General features: G+C 43.9%; 1 protein-coding gene across 2 annotated transcripts in view; it reads left to right on the forward strand.

The window, feature by feature from the left end:
- lyn (LYN proto-oncogene, Src family tyrosine kinase) overlaps positions 1-23,523 on the forward strand; it is a 156,533-nt gene that overhangs the window by 14,418 nt on the left and 118,592 nt on the right. Inside the window, exons 2-4 of one of the 2 annotated variants that reach the window (XM_085992966.1) lie at positions 6,300-6,364; positions 8,767-8,821; positions 8,912-9,011. In XM_085992966.1, coding sequence (XP_085849092.1) covers positions 6,305-6,364; positions 8,767-8,821; positions 8,912-9,011 — 215 coding nt within the window. In that variant the 5' untranslated portion in view covers positions 6,300-6,304. Of the gene's footprint in view, positions 1-6,299; positions 6,425-8,766; positions 8,822-8,911; positions 9,012-23,523 lie in introns of both variants that reach the window. The other variant, XM_085992965.1, reaches the window with a different exon arrangement.

Raw genomic sequence — 23,523 nt, forward strand, 5'->3', positions numbered from 1 at the left:
CATTTTAAAACACTGTAGACCAGTCACATCACCCAATTCTTCGTCCACGATGTGGACCAATATTTTCAATCTTCAGGGAAATAGGGGAAATTTTGCAACCCCTACAAATCTCATGCAGAAAATATCTTTGGGACAGTTTTTAGGATCTGTTCTTTTTTTAAACATTCTCTTTATTCAATCCACCCAATGGGCAGTTAATTCAAAAAGTACAAAGCCACCAACCATTTAAAACAAAAAAAAATGCTTCCCAAGTCTAAGTGATCTAAATCAGAAGCCAGGAGAGCTGAAGGAAGACCTCCTCAATTCTTCCCGACTCCCTGCTGCAATACTTCAGCATATCTTCAGCCCCAATTTTTAAATCTAACCACTAGAACAGAAAGATTAACACATGTTGTATTTTAAAAGTAAGGAAGACTCTGCAGAAAGACTTTTTTTTGCTTAAGGGGCCCTTTTTTGGAATCGGTGATAGAGTATTGTTGGATAGCTTTTGTCTTTTAAAGTTAGGCTATTCCATTCACCCAAGTCAAATGCTTGGGTGAATGGAATATTTTAGGCTAAGAATGTTTGAGGTCCTAAGACTGATATTTGGTAGTTATCAAAACAATAAGAGATTGTCAATTTATCTGCAATCTCTGCCATTTCAGTATCCAAAAGAACAAACTCGAGCCAATAAGAATTGTAAACAGATTGAGGTATGGAGAGGAGAGTATGTTCCTGGGACTAGGGACAGGGTCACTGGCAAGGCTTGGAAGCTAAGCAGAGCCAGGCCTGGTTAGTACCTGGAGGGGTGACCATCAGGGAAGACCAGGTGCAGAAGGTCACGGAAGGAGCCCCAAGGAGGGGCGGTTGGTGAGAAGGTCACGGAAGGAGCCCCGGGAGGAGTGGCTGGTGAGCAGGCCCGGGCGTTGGGCTGAAGATTGTCGGACAGGTGGAAATGGAATGGCGGCGCGCACCGACGCAGCAGCTTTGCTTCTCCCAGTCATGGGAGCTTGCAAGATCACATTTTGTTGTTCATGTACTTGTGCAATGACAAAGTTGAATTATTATTATTATTATTACTGGTAAAAGGAGAGTTCAGGAGAGACCTTGTCAAAGTTTTCACAATTTTAATGGGCGTTGATAAACTGAACCTCCATAAATGATTTGACGTAACCACAAATTCTGCAACCTCCAGCTAAGAAGAGGGAAGGTGTACAGGCCATTTATATTTAACTACTTCATACAGACGTTGGCAATTGCATCGAGCAGACTGCGCAGGGAAATAATGAAGGTAAATAGGATTGGCAAATTCAAGAGATGGATTTTTTTTGTGAAGAACCAAGAGTACACTTTTGTTATTTGCCAGATGGACTGCAATTGGCAAATATCGATATCTCACTAAATTGGCCCAGGTGGTTGCTGGAGTATGGAATGACTTGAAGACATTTGCTGGGATAACTACAGGGAGCATACTTCCTTGCAGTTTAATACATGCTTAAATAGCCCTGGTGCAGCAGTTTGTGGTTACATCTACATATAAACTGTTCTAAAGGGACTAAGTTCTAAGTTTCTGGGGGGTGGAGTTATTTATGAACGTATCGTGTTAAGCCACCAAACACTCACTCCTCATGTCTGTTCCTCTCTCACGCAGCCCCATAAAAGCATAGCAAACAAAATTCTAATTTTGATCATATTGTCACTGAACCACCTGTGTCACCCCACACTAATCAAACCCATTTTGTGCTGCACCCCCCTCCCCCCACCCACTGAGCAGGAAGTCTGAGCCTGGCAGAAAGCTTAACTCTCTACTTCCCCCTCCCACCAAATGTGGTATAAGTCATGGCCAGCAAAAAACCTCAGACAAGCTGTCTTCCCTGCGCCCCCCTCCCCAAACCACCATTCTCTAGTATATTATATTTATAGTATGCAAGTATATGCATGCTCATTCAAGATTATATATTGTGATTAATTCCCCTTTACCAGACTGGAAGGCAGACCATGATTGGTTTATAAACTTGTGTTCTGATCCATGTATGCTGGCTTGATACTTCCCAAATTAATGCCACTAGCAACCTTCAATCTCCTCCAAAGACTGAGGAAGCTAGTGTCCTAGCACTCTATGCTGATCGTAGACAATAATCCAACCATGCCATCTAATCCCCTAGGTAAGGGGGTCTATTAATTATCATAGTGGCAAAGTTCCTTCTATATTCCAAGATGAACTGGGTTTTCTTTTGAAAGTATAATTAAACTGAAATCTGCTTTGAGGGTGGCAATTGAGTTAACATTGCAATAAATTTCTTGTATCCAGTTATACTACCCTAAACGGTGTTGATGTCATGAATGATGTAAATGGGTGGCATCTATTGTACTGTTCATTTCATTCTCTGGCACAGGAGAAGAGCTCTGTGCTTGAGTACCTAATTGGATATACAGAGCTTTGCACTCTAACTTATGACCACCAGTGGAATATCCAGTAAGAGGAAGGAGCTGCTTGTGAGGTTGCCTTTTGATAGTCTCATGGCTGTACTTCCCCCCCCCCCCCCCCCCCCTCTGCTGGAATTCAATAACATTTTACTGCATATTTGTCCTGCACCAATGTTAAAAATGCAATATAACTGGAGCATTAGAAACAAGGCTCATTGTAAAAGAGAGCAGATGAGCCATTGTTGGGGGAAATTCATTAGCTGGTTAAATATGCCCTATGCATTGATTGCTATTTGTTACTGTAAAATGTTATAGTACTCTAACATCAGCTAAAACTGTTCTCAAATTAAACTGACTAATGTTTCCTGATGCAAGATGTTTTCATTTTAAAAGTGTTATGTTATCTTGTACCAATTACTCTATGGGTATATGTCACATACAAGTTAAATAGGATGCAGTGTACAATATTGGATGTTCCTTAGCAAAAAGAAATAGTACAACTGTGTTTTCAAATAGTTGGAAATCAGAATTGCGACTGTTTTTATTCACACTTGAAAATCACTATCTTAATTTTCACAGCAAGTTTATCAATGAATGATCAGGAACAATGCTTTACATTGTCTGGAAAAAGACAAGTTTGATTTTATTACATGGATTCTGTATTTTTGATGTCTTGTGGATTGCATACAATGACTCCATTTTTTTCCCCATTTTAAAAACTGCAAATGGCCTTGCTCCTTATTTAATGAGATCATCAGACCCAATCTGCATATTTAAAGAAGGACAGGCTTGTGGACAGGCTAAAATCGGCATACGGCGGGAAGACAGTGGAATTGGTGGGGTGGGGGGATAGTGACTAGCCTTTTTTCAACTGTCCTTCCGCCAGGTAGGGAGAGTTAAAATCGGGGCCCCTGTCTTTCACACACACACACACTTCCATGCACTTCTCCAATCTTTTTGAAGGTGAACTGAGGCCATTAGTGTGATGAGGCCAGATACAAATAATTAAGCTGCTTTATTTCATTGACCGTCACAGCAAATTTCACTGACTTAGCTCAATCTCTCTTCTCTCCTCAAATATGGGGGGTGGGGGGGAATGTAAACCACATGTCCTGTTATGTTCATGGGCTGACTTGCCTGTGTAATGTATGTACCTTTTTAAGGGGAGAACTACTTTTTACAGCTCCTGTATACTGTAGTACCAGCAGTGACCACACCTGTATATAAACCCTGAGTAGTGATCTGTATAGTTAGTTCTAGAGTAAACCTCATTCAGTAAACACCTGTTGAATCATTCCCTGCAGTCTGTTGTCTGATTATTGAAGGACACAACATTAAGATACACGGATCTAACAGCCTGTTTTGGACATTATCTTTCTTTCACACTACTGCTAACTATAAAAACCTCCTGCAGCTTTTAGCTGCATGCTCCAAGCCCAGGGCTGTGCACCAAGGTCTGTTAAAACCTCTACTTGTGTTGCCCTTTGTCCCTTTGTGTCTCCAGCAGGGAGAGGGGTGTGATGTTGATTTCCTCCCCATAGTGATTTTCCGGTTGATCTGTTAATAAAACTGCAATCTCTCCTCCTTCCTTGGGGTGTGATTTTTAAAGCAGCTATCTCCTGCTAAGGAGCCTGGAATGAGGCAGTTGATAGTTGTATCAATCTGAAGCAGACAGTGATCCACAACATTTAACAAACAGGCATGTCTGATTTCAATAGACATCTTCAATGCCTGTACCCTGTGACTTTCCCATTTTTTAAAATCTGTGCAAATTCATTTTATTTCAAAACATAATGCTTAAGTTCTAAAACATTCCAAAATCCTTTCCATCAAGAAAAAAATCAGAAATCCCACAAACATACAAAAATGACAGACAGGAAAAGACCTACTGGGCCATCCAGCCTGTCCAACACAGTGGTGATGTTTTATGCATCATGATGATACATACACTCCCCATCCACCCTGAGCTATTAAAAAAAACAGGCCTATTGGGGGATCAGAGGGTCGTGAATCTTTGGAATTCTCTACTCCAGAGAGCTGTGGAAGCCGAGTCATTGAATATATTCAAGGCGGAGATAGACAGATATTTGAGCAACAGGGGAGTCGAGGGTTATGGGGAACAGGCAGGAAAGTGCAGTGGAGGCCAAGATCAGATCAGCCATGATCTTATTGAATGGCAGAGCAGGCACGAGGAGCCGAATGGCTTACTCCTGCTCCTATTTCTTATGTTTTTAGAGGATCAAAACAAATCCAGGAGATCACATTTGCCCTGATTTACGTTCCAGGATACCTCACTTGTATGAGGTGATCTCCACCCCTGCCAGAAATAGGTCCAGCTTTCGCTTGAAGGAATTCAGCAAATCAGCTTTCACCACATGAGCTGGCGACCTTTTCCACAGGTCCACTATTCTCTGGGACAGGAGTATTGCTGTCTATTGATTTCCAACTACAGGTGCCGTTCCCCTGGCACCACGTATGAACTCTGGCCACATCAGTGGGGAGCCTAGAATTACAATTTTGTAATTGAATGAATGCCACTCCAGAGGCACCAAGGCTGGCAAGAGGAAATTATACTGAGTGCTTTTTGCTTCCCATCTAAATGTTAGCCGCCTCCTTCTAAACACCGTTTAAACTCTATTGAAGTACAAGTAATTACAATTTAAACTACAACCTGGCTGTATTCTGAATCTGACTACAGCAGCTTGGCTGAAATCTATTGTCAAAGCACAAATAAAAAAATTAATTCAAGGCTGAAAAATGGATACATGGGGTGCCTTAAAGAGTAAAGAAAGTGTAAAAGATATGTATGTGTGAGGGATGGTTTGTTTGAGTAAAATGATCATACTATCTTCTGTCTTAGGCATACTATTGGTGTTCTTCTGGTTATCCTGAACAAACCATGGGATTTGTACTTCAAAAAGTAGATCTGAGTTTGGGGGAAATAGCATAAGGTGGGACACAATTCAGTTTCATACATCATTGAAAAGATAATTTAACTAGGATCAGCGGAACTTCTTTGGACATTTTCTCTTTGTGCATCCTTGAATATCAGAGTTTAGAATGCAACTCTGGAAAATATGACGATTTTGGTGAAACTGCATGAGAGTAGCTGACAATTGTTGATGTTGATTGGAAAGTTACCATCAATTGCATTCTGACCTGGTTACTTGTTATGCATGCCATGTTGTAGAAGTAAAATTGTTCAAGCTTTGGAGCTAAAGAGCATTTGGCGTTCAGATGATTACAATTCTTCTTGGGAAGATGAAAGAACTCTCTGAACTTTTAATCATTGACGGTACAGTGCAAACATTAAAAATTGAGATATTTATTACCTAATATTCCATAGTTTGAACACCTGTAGTACAGTAGATTAATTTCTATTGAGGAATATGAGTAGGAACTATTGTAACATGGTTAAAAAAAGGACCGGAAAGATTAAAAGGTCAATTCAAAGTGAGGTAGGAAAAAAGGCTAACATGGGGGGAGGGGATGACTGGAGGAGAGTGATTTTGCAGAAGTAAAATTGCCACCCAAGACTTGACATACTTTGAGTAATAGCATTCTGATTGTTGAATCTTCAACGGCAACTTTGAAGTTGGGGAATGCAGGGCTGTAGTATTTGATTATCAACATTATTTTTGAAAATCGTTGAATAAATGTAACTTGTAAACCTTTAGTTCCTCATACATTTCTGGAAAGTGTCTTAATACACAAAGGGGGTGAAATTGATCATGGGCGCTAGCACAAAATGGGCGATAGCGAATCAATAGCTTGTTTTACACCCCACCCGATTTTTGTTTTCCATTGAAGTACCATTACTGCCTAAGACTAATTTCACCCCCTGGTGTTCATGATGTAGAATGTGTAGAATTTACCAATTTATTGTTTTACAGAAAATATGGGATGTATAAAGTCAAAGAGCACCATTGAAGAACCAAAAGAATTGAAAGAAAAACCAGTACGTAAATCTGAACCAACTATTTATGAGAGAGATCCCACATCCAATACACAAGTGGCAGTAAGTAGTGAAGTGAAGGGGAATCTTCATGGCACAAAGCTAGATACATGCATGACTGGCATATCTAAAAATCCATTGTCCTAATCACAATTCTATGAACTAAAACTTCTGATTTACTTTATTTACCAGTTATCTTTTCATCACAAATGACTAGTGCTGTATATCATTTTAAACAAATTACAGGAACACCACTGAATTAAAAGTCAATTTAGATATTAATGTATTCCCCTCCTCCAAGGCTCCCCACTGCCCTAGCTCCAAACTTGCATCTTCTCTCATTCCCCTTCTATCTATCCTCATGCCCCTCTTCGAGATCATCTCGTCCATAAGACCCACCTCTTGCTCCTTTGCCCCTACATTAGTATAAATGGTTCCCCCTTGGATTAAAAAACTGCTGTCGTCATCCCCCCCCCCCTCAAAAAATCTAACCTCAACCCCTATGTCTTTGCAAACTACCGCCCCATCTCCAATCTCCCTTTTGCCTACAAAGTCCTTTAACATGTTGTCACCTTCTTAATCTGTGCCCATCTTTCCCCTAATTCTATGTTTGAATCCCTCCAATCTGGTTTCTGCCCCTGCCACAGCCATGAAACGGCCCTAACTGAGTCACATATGACATCCTCTGTAACTGACCATGGTGCATTATCCCCCCCTTGACCTTTCTGCAGCCTTTGACATGGTTGACCACACCATTCTCCTCCAATGTTTGGTTCAGTGGGATTGTCTTTGCTTCGTTCCCCTCTTGCCTATCTAATCGTAAAAATAGGAGTAGGCCATTCAACTCCTCAAGCCTGCTCCACCATTCAATTAGATCATGGCTGATCTATACCTCAACTCCATTTAACCTCCTTCGCTTCCTATCCCTTGATAACCTTACCTAACAAAAGTCTATCGATCTCTGTCTTGAAAGCGCCAATTGTCCCAGCATTCACAGCCTTTTGGGGGAGAGAATTCCAGATTTCTGCTACCCTTTGTGAAAAAGGGCTTCCTAATTTCCTACTTAAATGCCTGACTCTAATTTTTAAATCACGTCCCCTCATTCTTGATTCCCCCACCAGAGGAAATAGTTTTTCTGTATCTACCCTATCAAATCCTTTTAACGTTTTAATCACCTCGATCAGATCACCCCTCAATCTTCTATAGTCAGGGGAATACAAGCCACTTGTATGCATCCTGTCTAATTTAGCCCTCTAAGCCCTGGTATAATTCTGGGGAATCTGTGCTGCACCCCCTCCAAGGTCAATATATCCTTCCTGAGGTGTGGTTCTGAAATTGAATGCAGTACTGCAGATCAAGGCTCTATACAATTGAAGCATGACTTCCTCACCTTTTGTAATCCAGCCCCCTTGAGATAGGTGGTAATGTGGTGTCCAAAATGGAATATAATTAATGTAATACAGTGGCACTCTTAGCCTCTTCAACTTGTACTTGCTGCTTTAGCTATTACCCTAAAACTGTATTCAGTAATGGCTCTTCACACTAAAGACTTGTGTATTGTTTTGCTCAGAAAAGGGTTTTGATACTGTCGTTTCTGAAAGGTTCCCTTGATTGTTAAATATTAGCTGAAATGACACAATGTTTTCCTTTACTTTACATTTATAAACATTAAACATTTATGTGCTAAATAGGCTAAAGCACAATCATATAATTTGTTTTAGTTCAGAGATTTCTAGTGGTAACTCTTTGAGAAGGCATTGTTGCAGTGGAATGATTACAGCATTAGTTCATCCACATTAACCTTGAAACTTGATCATTGGCCCATAGTATGCTATGCTTTGAAAAAATGACTTTTCTTCAATTGTCTGCACTTCTGTTAAATTTAATATAATCATATATTCTCCTAGTCTGTTGGGGAACTTGCATGAGAAGCTTTTATCAGATCTCTGGTTGCAATTAACGCACAAATGTTGGAAGGTTCTTGGGTGGGGAAGCAAATTAATCGATCAATGCAGTGAGAATTATTTTTTCTAAATAATAGAGTTAATGCATTTACATTTAAGAGATATTTGAAAGCATTCTCTCTTGTGTTTTTTCAATACATCCATGATGCCTCTCTCCCAACATTTGACATGGATAAAATGATTTGAGTTGGGCAGCTGTGGTGCCAAGCGCTTTAATGCTTCCTTTTTCATTCTAAGTAGTGTTTGAGGGCAGATTGTTTATTCTTACATCTGCATGTAAACCTAATGAACATTTGATTGCTTTTTATGTTGATATGAGAGAAATAATCCAATGTTCATTGTTTGGTTTGGGGAGGCGATAAACTAATGAACTACATTTAAAAAAAATTAACATTTTGGCATTTACAATATTGGAGTTCTTGAATAAATATCTTGTTTCAGAATTCAAAGAAGGATTCTCATCTTTTACCTGGCCAGAAGTTTCAGAAATTTGAAGGTAAATTTATGAGAAGCTTTATATGGGCATGGAATTTTTCTTTCTATTTTGATTTGCAATCAAATTAATGTCATACCTTCTACGGGACAGAGACCGATGGCAAAGTAGTTATTGCCTTGTACCAATATGATGGAAACCATACAGATGACCTGAACTTCAAGAAAGGAGAAAAGCTGAAAGTGCTTGAAGAGTAAGTATTCATTTTCTTTCTTTCTCTCTCTCTCTCTCTCTCTCTCTCCTCACTCTCACACACCACTGCATTAAGAAAAATTGTGCAGTGCTGACATTAAGTTAATGAAATTATTGTCTTGCTTTAGCATATCATGCCTACCTGCATCAGCTGATAGTAGGCGGCTGACAGAAATACCTCTGCCAGTGTGGGAAAAACTGTCTGTGCTCTGGTTGCACAAAGTACAAACATAAGTCATTGCCATCAGAAACTCAGAAGATCAATCATTTACCAGAAAGGGTACCATCAGAGAGAGTGGTGAGAATGTGGAACTCGTTACCACAGGGAGTGGTTGAAGTGGATAATATAGAGGAGGCTAGACAAGCATATGAGGGAGAAGGGAATAGAGGGTTATGCTGATAGATTTAGATGAGGAAAGATGGGAGGAGGCTCGAGTGGAGCATAACCGCTGGCTTGGGCTGACAGGCCTGTTTCTGTGCCGTATATCCTATGTAATCCTATGAAATAATTTAAATTGAAAATACAGTAAAAATAAAAATTTCAAGAATTGTGTCCCACTCACTCACTGAATCAAAGTTCCATGCTCGTCATGTATTTTATAATCCACTGGTCTCTCACTGTTGGTATACCTATCGGGAAAAGATGAACAGGCTAGATCTCTTTTTTTCTTGAAAAGGGAAGGCTGAGGGGTGACCTAATAGAGGTCTTTAAAATTATGAAATGTTTTGATGGAGTAGACAGTGTTTCCACTTGTGGGGAAGAGCAAAACTAGAGGCCATCAATATAAGGTGGTCACCAAGAAATCAAATAGGGAATTCAGAAGAAACTTCTTTATCCAGAGTGGCGAGAATGTGAAAGTCACTACCACAGGGAGTGGTTGAAGCGAATAGTATAGATGCATTTAAGGGGCAGTTAGATAAGGATATGAGCCAGATGGGAATAGAGGGTTATGCTGATAGAGTTAGATGAGGAAAGATGGGAGGAGGCTCGAGTGGAGCACAAACGCCGGCATGGACTAGTTGGGCCGAATGGCCTGTTTCTGTGCCGTATATCCTATGTAATCCTATGTTTCATTTAAATATACCTGGTACCTATACTTCCAAGGTAAATGCTTTCAAAATAAATAATAATGAGTCAAACTTAGTAATTCCTTTCAGATTTGACTTGACCTTTCACAGATTGACAATGCATTGTCACTGATGCAGATGTAATCAACTCTGTATTACCCTTACCACGACCTGGATTCGGATCTGCGAGTTATGTAGCCCACTTTAGTGCTTTTACTTTTCAATAAACCACAATCCTGTTGTGTGTCCTTCATACCACCTATAATATCACAATAGCCTGAACAAACTGCCATACAATTTGTGAGTGCTGTGTTTAATCAGGAAAGGTGTGCAGCTTTTGTATGTGATATCACAAAAGGGTTGAATAATTGTATTTTTCAATTTGATACCACTCAATTTTATTCTGTGTACTTTTCATTTAGCCTAATCTCACTAACACTGTTGGCTGTGTAAATGGAGAAATACTACCTGATTTGAAGTTTTTGCAGAAGGCTCGGGAGGCCATTTTATTTTCATTGTCAAATAGATACCATGTGTGGGTGAGGTTACTGTCCTCAAGCTCAGGTATTGGGGAAGGGAAACAAATTGAGTACAGGGTTTCCCACAGGCCACCTGATTGATTTACATTTCCCAGCTGCAGCCAACCACATTGAGAGGCTGGCTGGCTGCGAGTGGGTAGGCCTGTGGCTCTGGGCTGCACAGAGAAGGAAGGGAGGGAGGGATCGCATGGGGGCCAGGGGGCAGCCTGAGGAGCATGGGGTGGGGGGGAGGCGTGGGTTGGGAACTATCGGGGGTCAGAAGCAGCCCTGGGGGCGGGCGGGAGCAGCACGGGGGGTTGGTGGTGGGGGGGTGAGATAAAGAATAGATTTGCCTTTCTAATCTAAGCTTTATTAACTTAAAAATCCGGTAGCACATCTTCAACACCCAGTCCCAACTAAAGGCTGGAAAGAACTGAATTTAAGATGGCCACCACAAATCACATGACATCAACTACCAATGAGATTACAGCATATATCCCAAGGCAGGAAACAAACAACCAATCACAATACTTCTTACTAAACATAAAGAATAATCACCACATTCACCCCTCCTTTTAAAATATACTCCAACCTAAATAACCTTTACAATTTATAATTAATTATTTACAACTAAAACTATGCACAGACAAAATAAAACTATTCAACATGACACAATACTAAGTGAGCAACAACAAATAGTAACATTGCACATAAGTATTAAGTATCTCTCAACTAAAACAATATAATATAATATTTCAACAATTTTAAAACATTATCAATTTAAAAGTCCATTTTCAATCTGTCAACCGGATATCTTGTTCGTGTCGACCTTCTTAACCTTGGTGAAATTCCTTGCCCTCCCCCACCAGGAGACACAGAAGTATCTTCTGCAGGAAGGCTATCCATATCCTGATTTTCAACGGTTTCCAGATTAGAAATCCCATCAGGAGGTAAACTGGGACGGTCATGAACATCCGTCGAGGGTTGACTAATAGAAGTATAATTATCTGCAGTCGGATTGGAAATATTCGTAGTATCTGTAACAGCATCCACATTATCTAAATCATGACTATTGTTAATATCCTCAGAAGAGGGCTGGCCACCACAAGGAGCCAAGTCTTTAATTGAAACGGTACTTTCTTTCCCATCTTGGAATCGAATATGAGCATATTGGGAATTTGCCTCCAACAGCTCCACCTCCTCCACTAAAGGATCATATTTTGACAATCTAACATGACGTCGAAGCAGCACAGGTCCCTGCATAGTAAGCCATGAAGGTACCGAATATCCCGTAGTAGATCTCCACGGATAGTTAAAGAGCCTTTCATGGGGGGTCACATTAGTAGCCGTTGAAAGCAATGATCTAATGGAATGCAGGGCATCAGGCAGTACCATTTCCCACTGTGTATTCTTAAGGTTCTGGGCTGTCAAAGCCAACATAACTGCCTTCCAGATCACCCCATTGTATCGTTCGCACTGTCCATTACCCTGGGGATTATACGGGGTAGTTCTGCTAGTAGAAATTCCCCGACTCTGAAGGTATTCCTTCAACTGGGAAGACATAAAAGAACTTCCCTGATCCGAATGGATATACGCAGGCATCCCAAAGATGACAAAAAGTTGAGTCAGACATTTGATAACTGTAGCAGCTGATACATCTGCGCAAGGAAAAGCAAAAGGGAACCTTGAAAACTCATCCACAACAGTAAATATATATCGGTTTTGAGTAGTTGAAGGAAGAGGCCCCTTGAAATCGACGCTCAAATGTTCAAAAGGAGAAGTAGCCTTTATAAGATGAGCTCGTTGAGGCTTAAAGAAATTCGGTTTACACCGAGCACAGATAGAACATGATGAAGTCATCCGCTTGACGTCTTCAACTGAAAAGGGCAAATTCTTACTGCGTACGAAGTGTATCATCCTTGTAACCCCAGGATGGCATAAGGCATTGTGAAGATTAATAAGCGTATCTCCGTGAATCACAGAACAATAAGCCCTCGACAGCGCATCAGCAGCAACATTATCCTTTCCCGGACAATAAACTATATCAAAATGGTAACATGCCAACTCAATCCTCCACCTCATTATTTTATCATTCTTAATCTTTCCAAAATGTTTGACATCAAACATAAAGGACACAGACTTTTGATCAGTTACCAACGTAAAATGTCGCCCCGATAAATAATGTCTCCATTTACGCAGTGCTTCAACTATTGCATACGCCTCTTTCTCTATTGAAGAATGCCTTTTTTCACTATTGTTCAAGGTACGTGAGAAAAAGGCCACAGGTCTTCCATTTTGGTTCAGAGTAGCCCCAATTGCAAAATCAGAAGCGTCCGTCTCAATCACAAAAGGAACCTGCTCATCAATAGAATGCACAACTGCTCCAAGGATATCCTTTTTAAAATTATCAAAACACGTCCTGGCCTCCCATGATAGAGGATATGTCGTAACCCGAATAAGAGGCCGGATCTTCTGTGAAAAATTTGCAATCCAATTAGAATAGTAAGAAAACAGTCCAACAACTCGTTGCAAAGCCTTAGAATTAGTAGAACAAGGTAAATCAATCAATGGTCGCAGACGTTCTGGGTCTGGTTTAATCTTGTTTCCCGAGATAATGTACCCCAGTAGATTTACCTCAGTGGTCGAAAAGGTACACTTCTCTTTATTGAAAGTTAAACCAACTTTTTCCGCAGCTTGAAGGAATCTTTCTAAATTAGAATCATGCTCCACCCTTGATTTGCCACACACCGTGATGTCATCTAAATATGAAAAGGTGTCAGAGAGAGAGTTATCACTTATAAAAGCATCCATTGCCCGTTGAAAACAAGCAACACCATTAGTAACACCAAATGGTATTCGGCAAAACTGATAGCTTTCCACCAGCCTCAAAGGCCGTATATGGTTGATCCTTCTTAACAATAGGAATCTGATGATAAGCACTCTTTAGGTCAATAGTGCTAAAAACCTTATACTGAGATACTTTATTGATAAGCTCATCAATCTTAGGCAAAGGGTACGCATCTAATTGAGTATACCTATTAATAGTTTGGGAATAGTCTATCACCATTCATTTCTTATGTCTCTCGTTAGTCGTGACAACTACCTGTGCCCGCCAAGGCGAACAACTAGGTTCAATGATTCCTTCCAATAAGAGACGTTGAACTTCAGAATTAATAAATTCTCTATCCTGACTGCTATACCTTCTTGACTTGGTAGCAATTGGCTTACAATCCGGCATCAAATTGAAAAAAAGTGATAATGGAGAAATGGATAAAGAGGTTAATCCACAAATAGATAAAGGTGGCTTAGTCCCTCCAAATGAAAGACTGAGAGACTCGTGTAACTGAAGCACATCATGACCAATCAAAATATCCGCACAGAGATTAGGCAAAACAGATAGGCGTATATCAGTATACGTATTACCTAGAAGAATCAATTTCACAAGGCAACAACCAGCTACTTGTGAAGTGAGAGTCATCTGAGCCATACACACCTGATAGGAAACAGGCGAAATTTTCAAATGCTTCTCCTTTGCAAACTGAAGACTTATAAAACTCTTGGTACTGCCCGTATCTATAAGGGCCTTCACTTCCAACCCATTAACTTGGGCCGTAACTATAGCTTTGTTTAGGCCATGAGCAAATGCAGCAGAAATTGATGCAATAAACACCCTATCTAAAGGCTGAATAGTCACAGAGGAGGTAATTGAACCTGATGATTTACACACATGTGCGTAATGACCTCTCTTGCCGCATTTATTACACACAGCCTCCCGAGCAGGACACTTCAGACGAGGGTGCCGGACGTTCCCACAAAAATAACACTTCTGAATCCTAGAGGCAACAGCCACTGAAGTAGAAACTGTTTCAGAATCTAGTAAACCACTCCTATTAAGTCCACATAATTCCTTTTCATCCGGAACTGCCAAAACCACAGTCACAGGCTGATTAAAAAGAGCATAAGAATCCGAACTTCTCTGAGCCACATCCAATGTAGAAGCTTGCTCAAAAGCACTCTTAAGATCCAAAGTCTTATTTTCTAACAACCGCTGACGAATTGATCTAGACAGTAATCCATCAATAAAAGCATCCCGTACCGATTCTTCCTTATTCTTCAGCCGTCACGGCCTTATAATTACAGTTAACACTAAGGCACCGAAGTGCTTGTAAATAAGTATCCAAAGATTCTCCCACCTGCTGCCTACGGGCAGATAGAAGGTGACGTGCAAATACCTCATTCTTTGGTTTAACAAAAATCTTTTCCAATGTAGAAATAGCCACTTCGTAAGTTTTACAGTCCAAAATATACTTATACACATCCGGAGCAATGTAGTTGATCAGCATATTCAGCTTATTTAGAGACTCGTGATCCAACGCGCCCAAAAAGTTTTTAAATGTACAATATCAATGTTTCCATTTATCATCCACTCCTGCAGAATTAGGGTCAGCATTGAATCGTTCTGGTTGAAGAGATCGCTCCATTCTGACATAAAGTTAATAAATTGAGATAAAGAATAGATTTGCCTTTCTAATCTAGGCTTTATTAACTTAAAAATCCGGTAGCACATCTTCAACACCCAGTCCCAACTAAAGGCTGGAAAGAACTGAATTTTAAGATGGCCACCACAAATCACATGACATCAACTACCAATGAGATTACAGCATATATCCCAAGGCAGGAAACAAACAACCAATCACAATACTTCTTACTAAACATAAAGAATAATCACCACAGGGGGTTAGTGCTCTGGAATGATCGGGGGCTGGAGCAGCACAGGGGGGCGGTTAGTGTTCAGGAACAATCGGGCCGGGAGCAGCACGGGGGGTTAGTGCTCGGGAATGATCGGGGGTCGGAGCAGCATTGGGGTGTGGTGGTGGGGGAGTTAGTGCTTGGGAACGATCAGGGGCCGGGAGCAGCACGGGGGGGGGGGGGGTGGGGTGGTTAGTGCTCGGGAATGATTGGGGGCTGGAGGAGCACGGGGGGAGGTGGTGGTGGTGGTGGGGTGGTTAGTGATCGGGAATGATCGGGGGCCAGGAGCAGCATGGGTGGTGGGGTATTCGATATTCAGGAAAGATAGGCAAAAAGGAAAGGGAGGTGGGGTAGCATTACTGGTTAAAGAAGGGATTAATACAATTGTAATGAAGGATATTAGCTCTGATGATGTGGAATCTATATGGGTAGAATTGAGAAATACTAAGGGGAAAAAAACATTAGTGGGAGTGGTATACAGACCTCCCAACAGTAAGGCGGAGGTTGGGGATGGCCTGAAAAGGGAAATTAAAGAAGCGTGCAATAAGGGCACAGTAGTCATCATGGGTGACTTTAATCTACATATAGATTGGGCCAACCAAATTAGTAACAATACTGTGGAGGAGGAATTCCTGGAGTGTTTACGGGATGGTTTCCTGGACCAACATGTCGAGGAACCAACCAGAGATCAGGCCATCTTAGACTGGGTATTATGTAATGAGAGGATTAATTAGCAATCTTGTTGTACGAGGCCCCCTGGGTCGGAGCGATCATAATATGATCGAATTCTTCATTAAGATGGAGAATGAAGTAGTTGACTCAGAGACTAGGGTCCTCAATTTAAATAAAGGAAACTACGATGGTCTGAGGAGCGAGTTGGGTGGGATTGATTGGGGAATGGCACTCAAAGGGTTGACGGTGGATAGGCAATGGCAAACATTCAAAGACCGAATGGATGAGCTACAGAATTTGTTCATCCCAGTTTGGCATAAAAATAAAACAAAAAAGGTGACGCAACCGTGGCTAACAAGGGAAATTAGGGATAGCATAAGATCCAAGGAGACGACATATAAATTGGCCAGAAAAGCAATAATCCTGAGGATTGGGAGCAGTTTAGGATTCAACAAAGGAGGACAAAGGGATTAATTAAGAAAGGGAAAATAGAATATGAGAGTAAGCTTGCAGGGAACATAAAAACTGACTGTAAAAGCTTTTATAGATATGTGAAGAGAAAAAGATTGGTGAAGTCAAGCGTAGGTCCCTTGCAGTCAGAATCAGGGGAATTTATAATGGGAAACAAAGAAATGGCAGACCAACGAAATTCATACTTTGGTTCTGTCTTCACAAAGGAGGACACAAATAACCTCCCAGAGATGCCGGGGAACATAGGGTCGGATGAAAGGGTGGAACTGAAAGAAATCAGTATTTGTAGGGAAATGGTGTTAGGAAAATTGATGGGACTGAAGGCCGATAAATCCCCAGGGCCTGATAATCTACATCCCAGGGTACTTAAGGAAGTGGCCCTAGAAATAGTAGATGCATTGCTGGTCATCTTCCAGAACTCGATAGACTCTGGAACAGTACCCATGGATTGGAGGGTAGCTAATGTTACCCCACTATTCAAAAAAGGTGGTCGAGAAAAAGCAGGGAATTATAGACCGGTAAGCCTGACATCGGTCGTGGGGAAAATGCTGGAGTCTATTATAAAAGATGTCATAGCAGAGCACTTGGAAAGCAGTGACAGGATCGGACAAAGTCAACATGGATTTCTAAAGGTAAATCATGCTTGACTAATCTACTGGAATTTTTTGAGGATGTAACTGGTAAAATAGATAAGGGAGAACCAGTGGATGTGGTGTATTTGGACTTTCAGAAGGCTTTCGATAAGGCCCCACATAAGAGATTAGCCTGCAAAATTAAGGCACATGGGATTGGGGGCAAGGTATTGACTTGGATAGAGAACTGGTTGGCGGACAGAAAGCAAAGAGTTGGAATAAACGGGTCATTTTCCGAGTAGCAGGCAGTGACTAGTGGGGTACCGCAAGGATCGGTCCTAGGACCCCAGCTGTTCACAATATATATTAATGATCTGGACGAGGGAATTGGATGTAATATCTCCAAATTTGCAGATGACACAAAGCTGGGTGGGAGGGTAAGCTGTGAGGAGGATGTCGTGAAACTCCAGTACGATTTGGACAGGTTGGGTGATTGGGCAGAAACATGGCAAATGCACTATAATGTGGATAAATGTGAGGTTATCTACTTTGGTGGCAAAAACAGGAAGGCAGATTATTATTTGAATGGCAATAGATTGGGAGAAGGGGAAGTGCAGAGAGACTTGGGTGTTCTTGTGCAGCAGTCGCTGAAGGTAAGCATGCAGGTGCAGCAGGCGGTTAAGGCGGCAAATGGTATGTTGGCCTTCGTAGCAAGAGGGTTCGAGTACAGGAACAAGGATGTCTTGCTACAGTTGTACAGGGCCTTGGTGAGACCGCACCTTGAGTACTGTGTGCAGTTTTGGTCGCCTTACCTGAGGAAGGACGTTCTTGCCATGGAAGGAGTGCAGCGAAGATTCACCAGGCTGATACCTGGGATGGCAGGAATGACGTATGAGGAGAGATTGTGTCGATTGGGCTTATACTCACTGGAGTTTAGAAGATTCAGAGGGGATCTCATCGAAACCTATAAAATTCTGTCAGGCCTGGACAGACTAGATGCAGGAAGGATGTTTATGATGGCCGGGGAGTCCAGAACCAGGGGTCATAGTCTAAGGCTAAGGGGTAAGCCATTTAGGACTGAAATGAGGAGGAATTTCTTCACCCAGAGAGTGGTGAACCTGTGGAATTCTCTGCCACAGAGGGCGGTGGAGGCCAGTTCATTAAATATATTCAAGAAGGAGTTAGATATATTTTTTAAGGCTAAAGGGATCAAGGGATATGGGGAGAAGGCAGGGACAGGGTACTGAATTTGGATGATCAGCCATGATCTCATTGAATGGCGGAGCAGGCTCGAAGGGCCGAATGGCCTACTCCTGCTCCTATCTTCTATGTTTCTATGCTTAGTGCTCGGGAACGATTGGGGGCCGGGAGCAGCGTGGGGGGGCAGGTTAGTGCTCGGGAACGATCGGGGGCTGGAGGAGCACGGGGTGGGCGGGGGTGGTTAGTGCTCGGGAATGATCGGGGGCCGGGAGCAGCACTGGGTGGGGGGGGGGGGGGGTTTAGTGCTCGGGAATGATCGGGGGCCAGGAGCAGCATGGGTGGGACTTGGGGTCGAGAATGATCGTTGGCTGGAGCCCCACATCGGGAGCTGGAGGAACATGGCGGGTGGGGGTAGGCAGATGACATCAGGGGGCTGCAGGAGCATGGGGAGGCCTCGTGGGGGTGCTCTCGGATTGCGGGGTTGGGTTTGGTCGGGACACTGGGTCCAGGAGATTAGTGTAAAGGCACTAATCCTCCTGGACCCAGCAGTCCTCGCCTTCCATTAGCTCACTGGTTTCACGAGGCCTGCAAAACCTGACCAGCTAAAGTTAAATTCAAAGTGGAGGTTAAATCTGAGTCTTTCAGCCTCATTATAATATGTAAATGGAAGACCCGCCTACTGGGAGGGGGTTGGCTGCCCGTCCCCTGTTACCCCGTCCCGCTTCAGTTAAAACCGGAAGTGGGTGGGTTCTGGTCGGGATTCAGATTTTTAACACGGACTTCCTGCACGACCCCAACCCACCATTTTTTTAGGTTAAAATTCCCCCTAACTTGGCAGATATGGCCCATTAAGCTCCCAGGCTTGTTGTCAATACTTCGTCCTATTTTCAGAAGAGGATTTCACATCTCCACACCATGGAAAATCTACCCAGTGTCTTTTGGTGCCATAACATGTATGCATTGCTGGGTAGGAGGAAGAGAACAAATTCAACCCCAACTATTTTAAGAATGAGAGCGTCACTAAAACTGGGTTAGCTACTTCCCTTCCTACCTGTCAAAAGCCTATAATTTCAACCACACTTTTGTCACTTCTCCTGCCAGTAATTGGTCTATGTTCTCCTATGTGATGTGCTTTTGGGCATTTTATTATGATAAAGGTATTATACAAATGAAAACTCTTTGTAGGTTTCTGCTTTGGTATAGCTTTTTCAAATGTGGTTCTCAGTTCATTCAGTTGCCTCACTTATTCCAGTGTCGAAGTGTGTATACCCACGTATTCTTGTTGTTTCCTGAGAGGTCAGAAATTTCCTGACTAACAACGTAGTTCCTTCGGATACCAGGTGACTTTGACTGAAGTCAGTATGTGATGAGGATTTGATCTGCTAGCCCATATGCATTCTGTGCTGAATCATGCCCTTTTCTTGGCCGTTTAGACATCTTCCTATTACAAGGAATAATGTTAGATATTGCTCCTACCCCGATGTTATTATAAAAATTAAATGTTTCCATTTTATAAATCTCTATTGTGGCAGAGCCACCAGGAGGACTCTGATCTAATGTACATAATTATCTTTAACAAATTATTAGCTACAGAATGAATCTGTATCTTTGTGCATTCATTGCATGTACATAGCGCGGTCCCTCTAAGAAGGAGACCAAACGCGATGACGTCATCACGTGATCCTCCAGCGGCGGAAAACATGATGACGTCATGACGTCAGGCTGGGAGCCGCCCTAGCCAGTCCTCGTGGAGCCAGCAAAGAGTACAGACCTGTAATGTAGTTCTCCTGTTTTTTCGTTTTAAACTCTGTTGATTAGTATTAAACATCGTTTGTTTGATAGACTGACTCGACCTCAATCCCTTAGTTAGGAATCTTGCCATTCCTACAGTGGTGACCCCGAATTTTCGTGAACAATTTTTGCGGAAGAAGCGAAGCGCAACGAAACATGGATACGAACTCCGTGGCTTTGAAGCTCCCACAGTTTTGGGAACAACAGGCGGCCTCCTGGTTCGTCCAAGCAGAAGCACAATTCGATCTCTGAAACATCGTTGCGGATGAGACCCGTTACCTTTACGTGGTCTCCGCACTCGACAGCTCCACGGCCTCACGGATCATCAGCCTGCTCGAAAACCCCCCGGTTGACTGCAAGTATAATACTCTCAAAGCGCAGTTAATACAGGTCTTCGGGCTCACGAAGGCGGAGCGTGCCCGCCGGCTACTCGCTTTGCCCAGGCTTGGCGACTCCAAGCCATCTGAGTTAATGAGCCAGATGCTCACGCTCCTTGGCTCAGAACCACAATGTTTCCTCTTTCGGGAGTTATTCCTGAGTCAACTACCCAAGCAGGTTCAGGCTGCCCTCGCCAGATCGGAAGCCACAGATTGCGCAGCACTTGCTGCAGAAGCAGATACGATTTATGCGGTCACGCAGCAATCCTGCGCCGCCACAAGGCACTCCTCCCCTGCGAACACCGCCCCGACACCTCCATCCCCCGGCTTGTGTTTTTACCACGCCCGTTTCGGCGCGAAAGCCAGAGGCTGCCGCCCTCCCTGCAGTTTCGCGCCTAAAAAAAACCCGACATCAACACCAGCAGCAACTCCAGAAAAGGAGGACTGAGTCTGAGGGACATTCCGCGGCCGCGATGGCGATTGGAAATTCTGGGATGCTCCTCTACATTACAGATTCCCTCTCAGGCCAGCGCTTTTTATGCGACACTGGGGCGCAGTGTAGCATCCTTCCTGCCTCAGCACTCGATATTCAGTTTGGGATGTACAGCCCCTCCCTCGTGGCAGCTAATGGCGGGGCCATTCGTTCCTTTGGCAAACGGCGGGTCCAGGTGTGCTTCGGCGGGCAATGGTTTCAGTGGGAATTTATTACAGCCAAGGTTTTGCAAGCCATCCTCGGCGCAGATTTCTTATGCGCCAATAGCTTCTTGGTGGATATGAGAAATCGTCGATTGGTCAACGCGGCCACCTTCCACTCCATCCCTTGCTTCCGCAGTTCCGCAACGTCGCACACTGTCTCCTGCATGTTGCCCTCGCCGGACGAGTTCACTCGCCTATTAGGTGAATTCCCGGAGCTGACCAAGCCCACTTTCTCCTCCTCAGCCACTAAGCATGGTGTCGAACACCACATTACTATGACTGGCTCTCCAGTTTACACATGAGCTCGGCGCCTGGAACCCGGCAAGCTCACGGCTGCGAAGGCAGAGTTTGCCACAATGGAACGGCTGGGGATTATTCGCCGGTCGAAGAGTCCCTGGTCCTCGCCTCTCCACATCGTCCCGAAGCCCGGCGGTGGATGGCGGCCATGGGGGGACTACCGACACCTTAATGACGCCACTACTCCCGATCGGTACCCGATCCCGCATATACAGGATTTCTCCGCCCATTTGGCGGGAAACTCAATCTTCTCCAAGGTCGACCTCATCTGTGTCTACCACCAAATTCCCGTACACCCGCAGGACGTCCAGAAAACGGCTGTCATCACTCCCTTTGGACTGTTCGAGTTTCTACGGATGCCATTTGGGCTCAAGAACGCCGCACAGGCTTTTCAACGACTAATGGACTCGGTCCTGCGGGATCTTCCATTTTTAATTGTCTACCTTGACGACATCCTGATAGCCAGCTCTACCAAAGAGGAACACGTCTGCCACCTCCGCACCCTCTTTCGGCGCCTCAGCCAACATGGCCTCATAATCAACCCGGCCAAGTGTCAGTTCGGCCTACAACAGATTGACTTCTTGGGTCACCGCATTACTTCGGAGGGCGCAATTCCGCTGCAGTCAAAGGTCGAAGCAATTACGGCATTCCCAAGGCCGCAGTCCACCAAGGCTCTTCAAGAATTCCTGGGCATGGTGAATTTCTACCACCGCTTTGTGCCCAAGGCAGCACGACTCATGCAGCCCCTCTACGAGGCCCTCAAAGACAAGGCCTTAAAGGATACAATAGCCTGGACGGTCGAAATGGACAACGCTTTCGACAACACAAAAACCGCTCGAGCCAATGCAACTATGTTGGCACACCCTCTGCCAGGTGCCACCATCACCCTTGCCACTGACGCTTCCGACTATGCCATAGGCGCTGTGCAGAAACAGTGGGTCAATGGGACGTGGCAACCACTGGCATTTTTCAGCCGCCAACTCCGGCGCAACGAACGCAAATACAGCATTTTCGACCGGGAGTTGCTGGCGCTGTTCCTGGCTATCCGCCATTTCCGTTTTTTGTTAGAAGGACGTCCCTTCACTGCGTTTGTAGATCACAAACCACTGACCTTCGCCACGGCCAAGACCGCCGAACCGTGGTCGACTCGACAGCAGCGACAGCTAACTTTCATTTCAGAATTCACGACAGACGTCCAACACGTAGCTGGCAAGGACAACTTGGTAGCTGATTGCCTTTCTCGCGCGACCATACGGGCGGTCCAGCTGGGCATCGATTATGCCCTCATGGCTACCGATCAGGCATCCGACCCTGAAACACAGGCGTATCGCACCGACACCTCTAGCCTCCAACCGACCGATGTGCAATTCCATGCTGCAGGCACCTCGTTACCCTGCGATGTCTCCATGGGAGATCCCCGCCCGATCGTTCCAGTCGCCTGGCGCCGCAAATTTTTCGACGCCATACATGGGCTTTCGCATCCTGGCGTGAAGGCATCTCAAAAATTAATGTCGGCTAAGTTTGTCTGGAGAGGAATGCATAAGGATATCCATGACTGGGCTAACACCTGCGTCGTCTGTCAAACGTCTAAGGTGCAACGTCACGTTAAGGCCCCATTGGCCACGTTCGCAGTACCAGAACGTCGATTCGACCATGTCAATGTGGACTTCGTCGGGCCACTTCCACCGTCGCAGGGGTTCACACACATCCTCACCATGGTCGATCGTACTACTAGATGGCCAGAGGCAGTTCCTCTGGCGTCTACTACGTCCGCTGATGTCGCCAGAGCATTCCTCTCCTCGTGGGTTGCATGTTTCGGCGTTCCAGCGGACATTTCTTCAGACCGCGGTCCACAGTTCTCTTCTGAGCTCTGGAACGCTGTGGCCCAGGGTCTCAGCACCAAGCTTCACCACACCACGGCCTATCGCCCGCAAGCAAACGATTTGTGCGAACGTTTCCACAGATCGTTGAAGGCATCGCTGAGGGCCAGCCTCCAAGGCGCCGGATGGGTGGATAAGCTTCCGTGGGTCATGTTGGGTCTCCGCACAGCACCCAAAGAGGACCTGCAATCGTCCGCCGCGGAGCTCGTGTACAGCCAGCCA

The sequence above is a fragment of the Somniosus microcephalus genome, chromosome 7, assembly GCF_052327205.1.
Source record: "Somniosus microcephalus isolate GS21.2 chromosome 7, FLI_Smic_1.0, whole genome shotgun sequence".
Taxonomy (NCBI): Eukaryota; Metazoa; Chordata; class Chondrichthyes; order Squaliformes; family Somniosidae; genus Somniosus; species Somniosus microcephalus.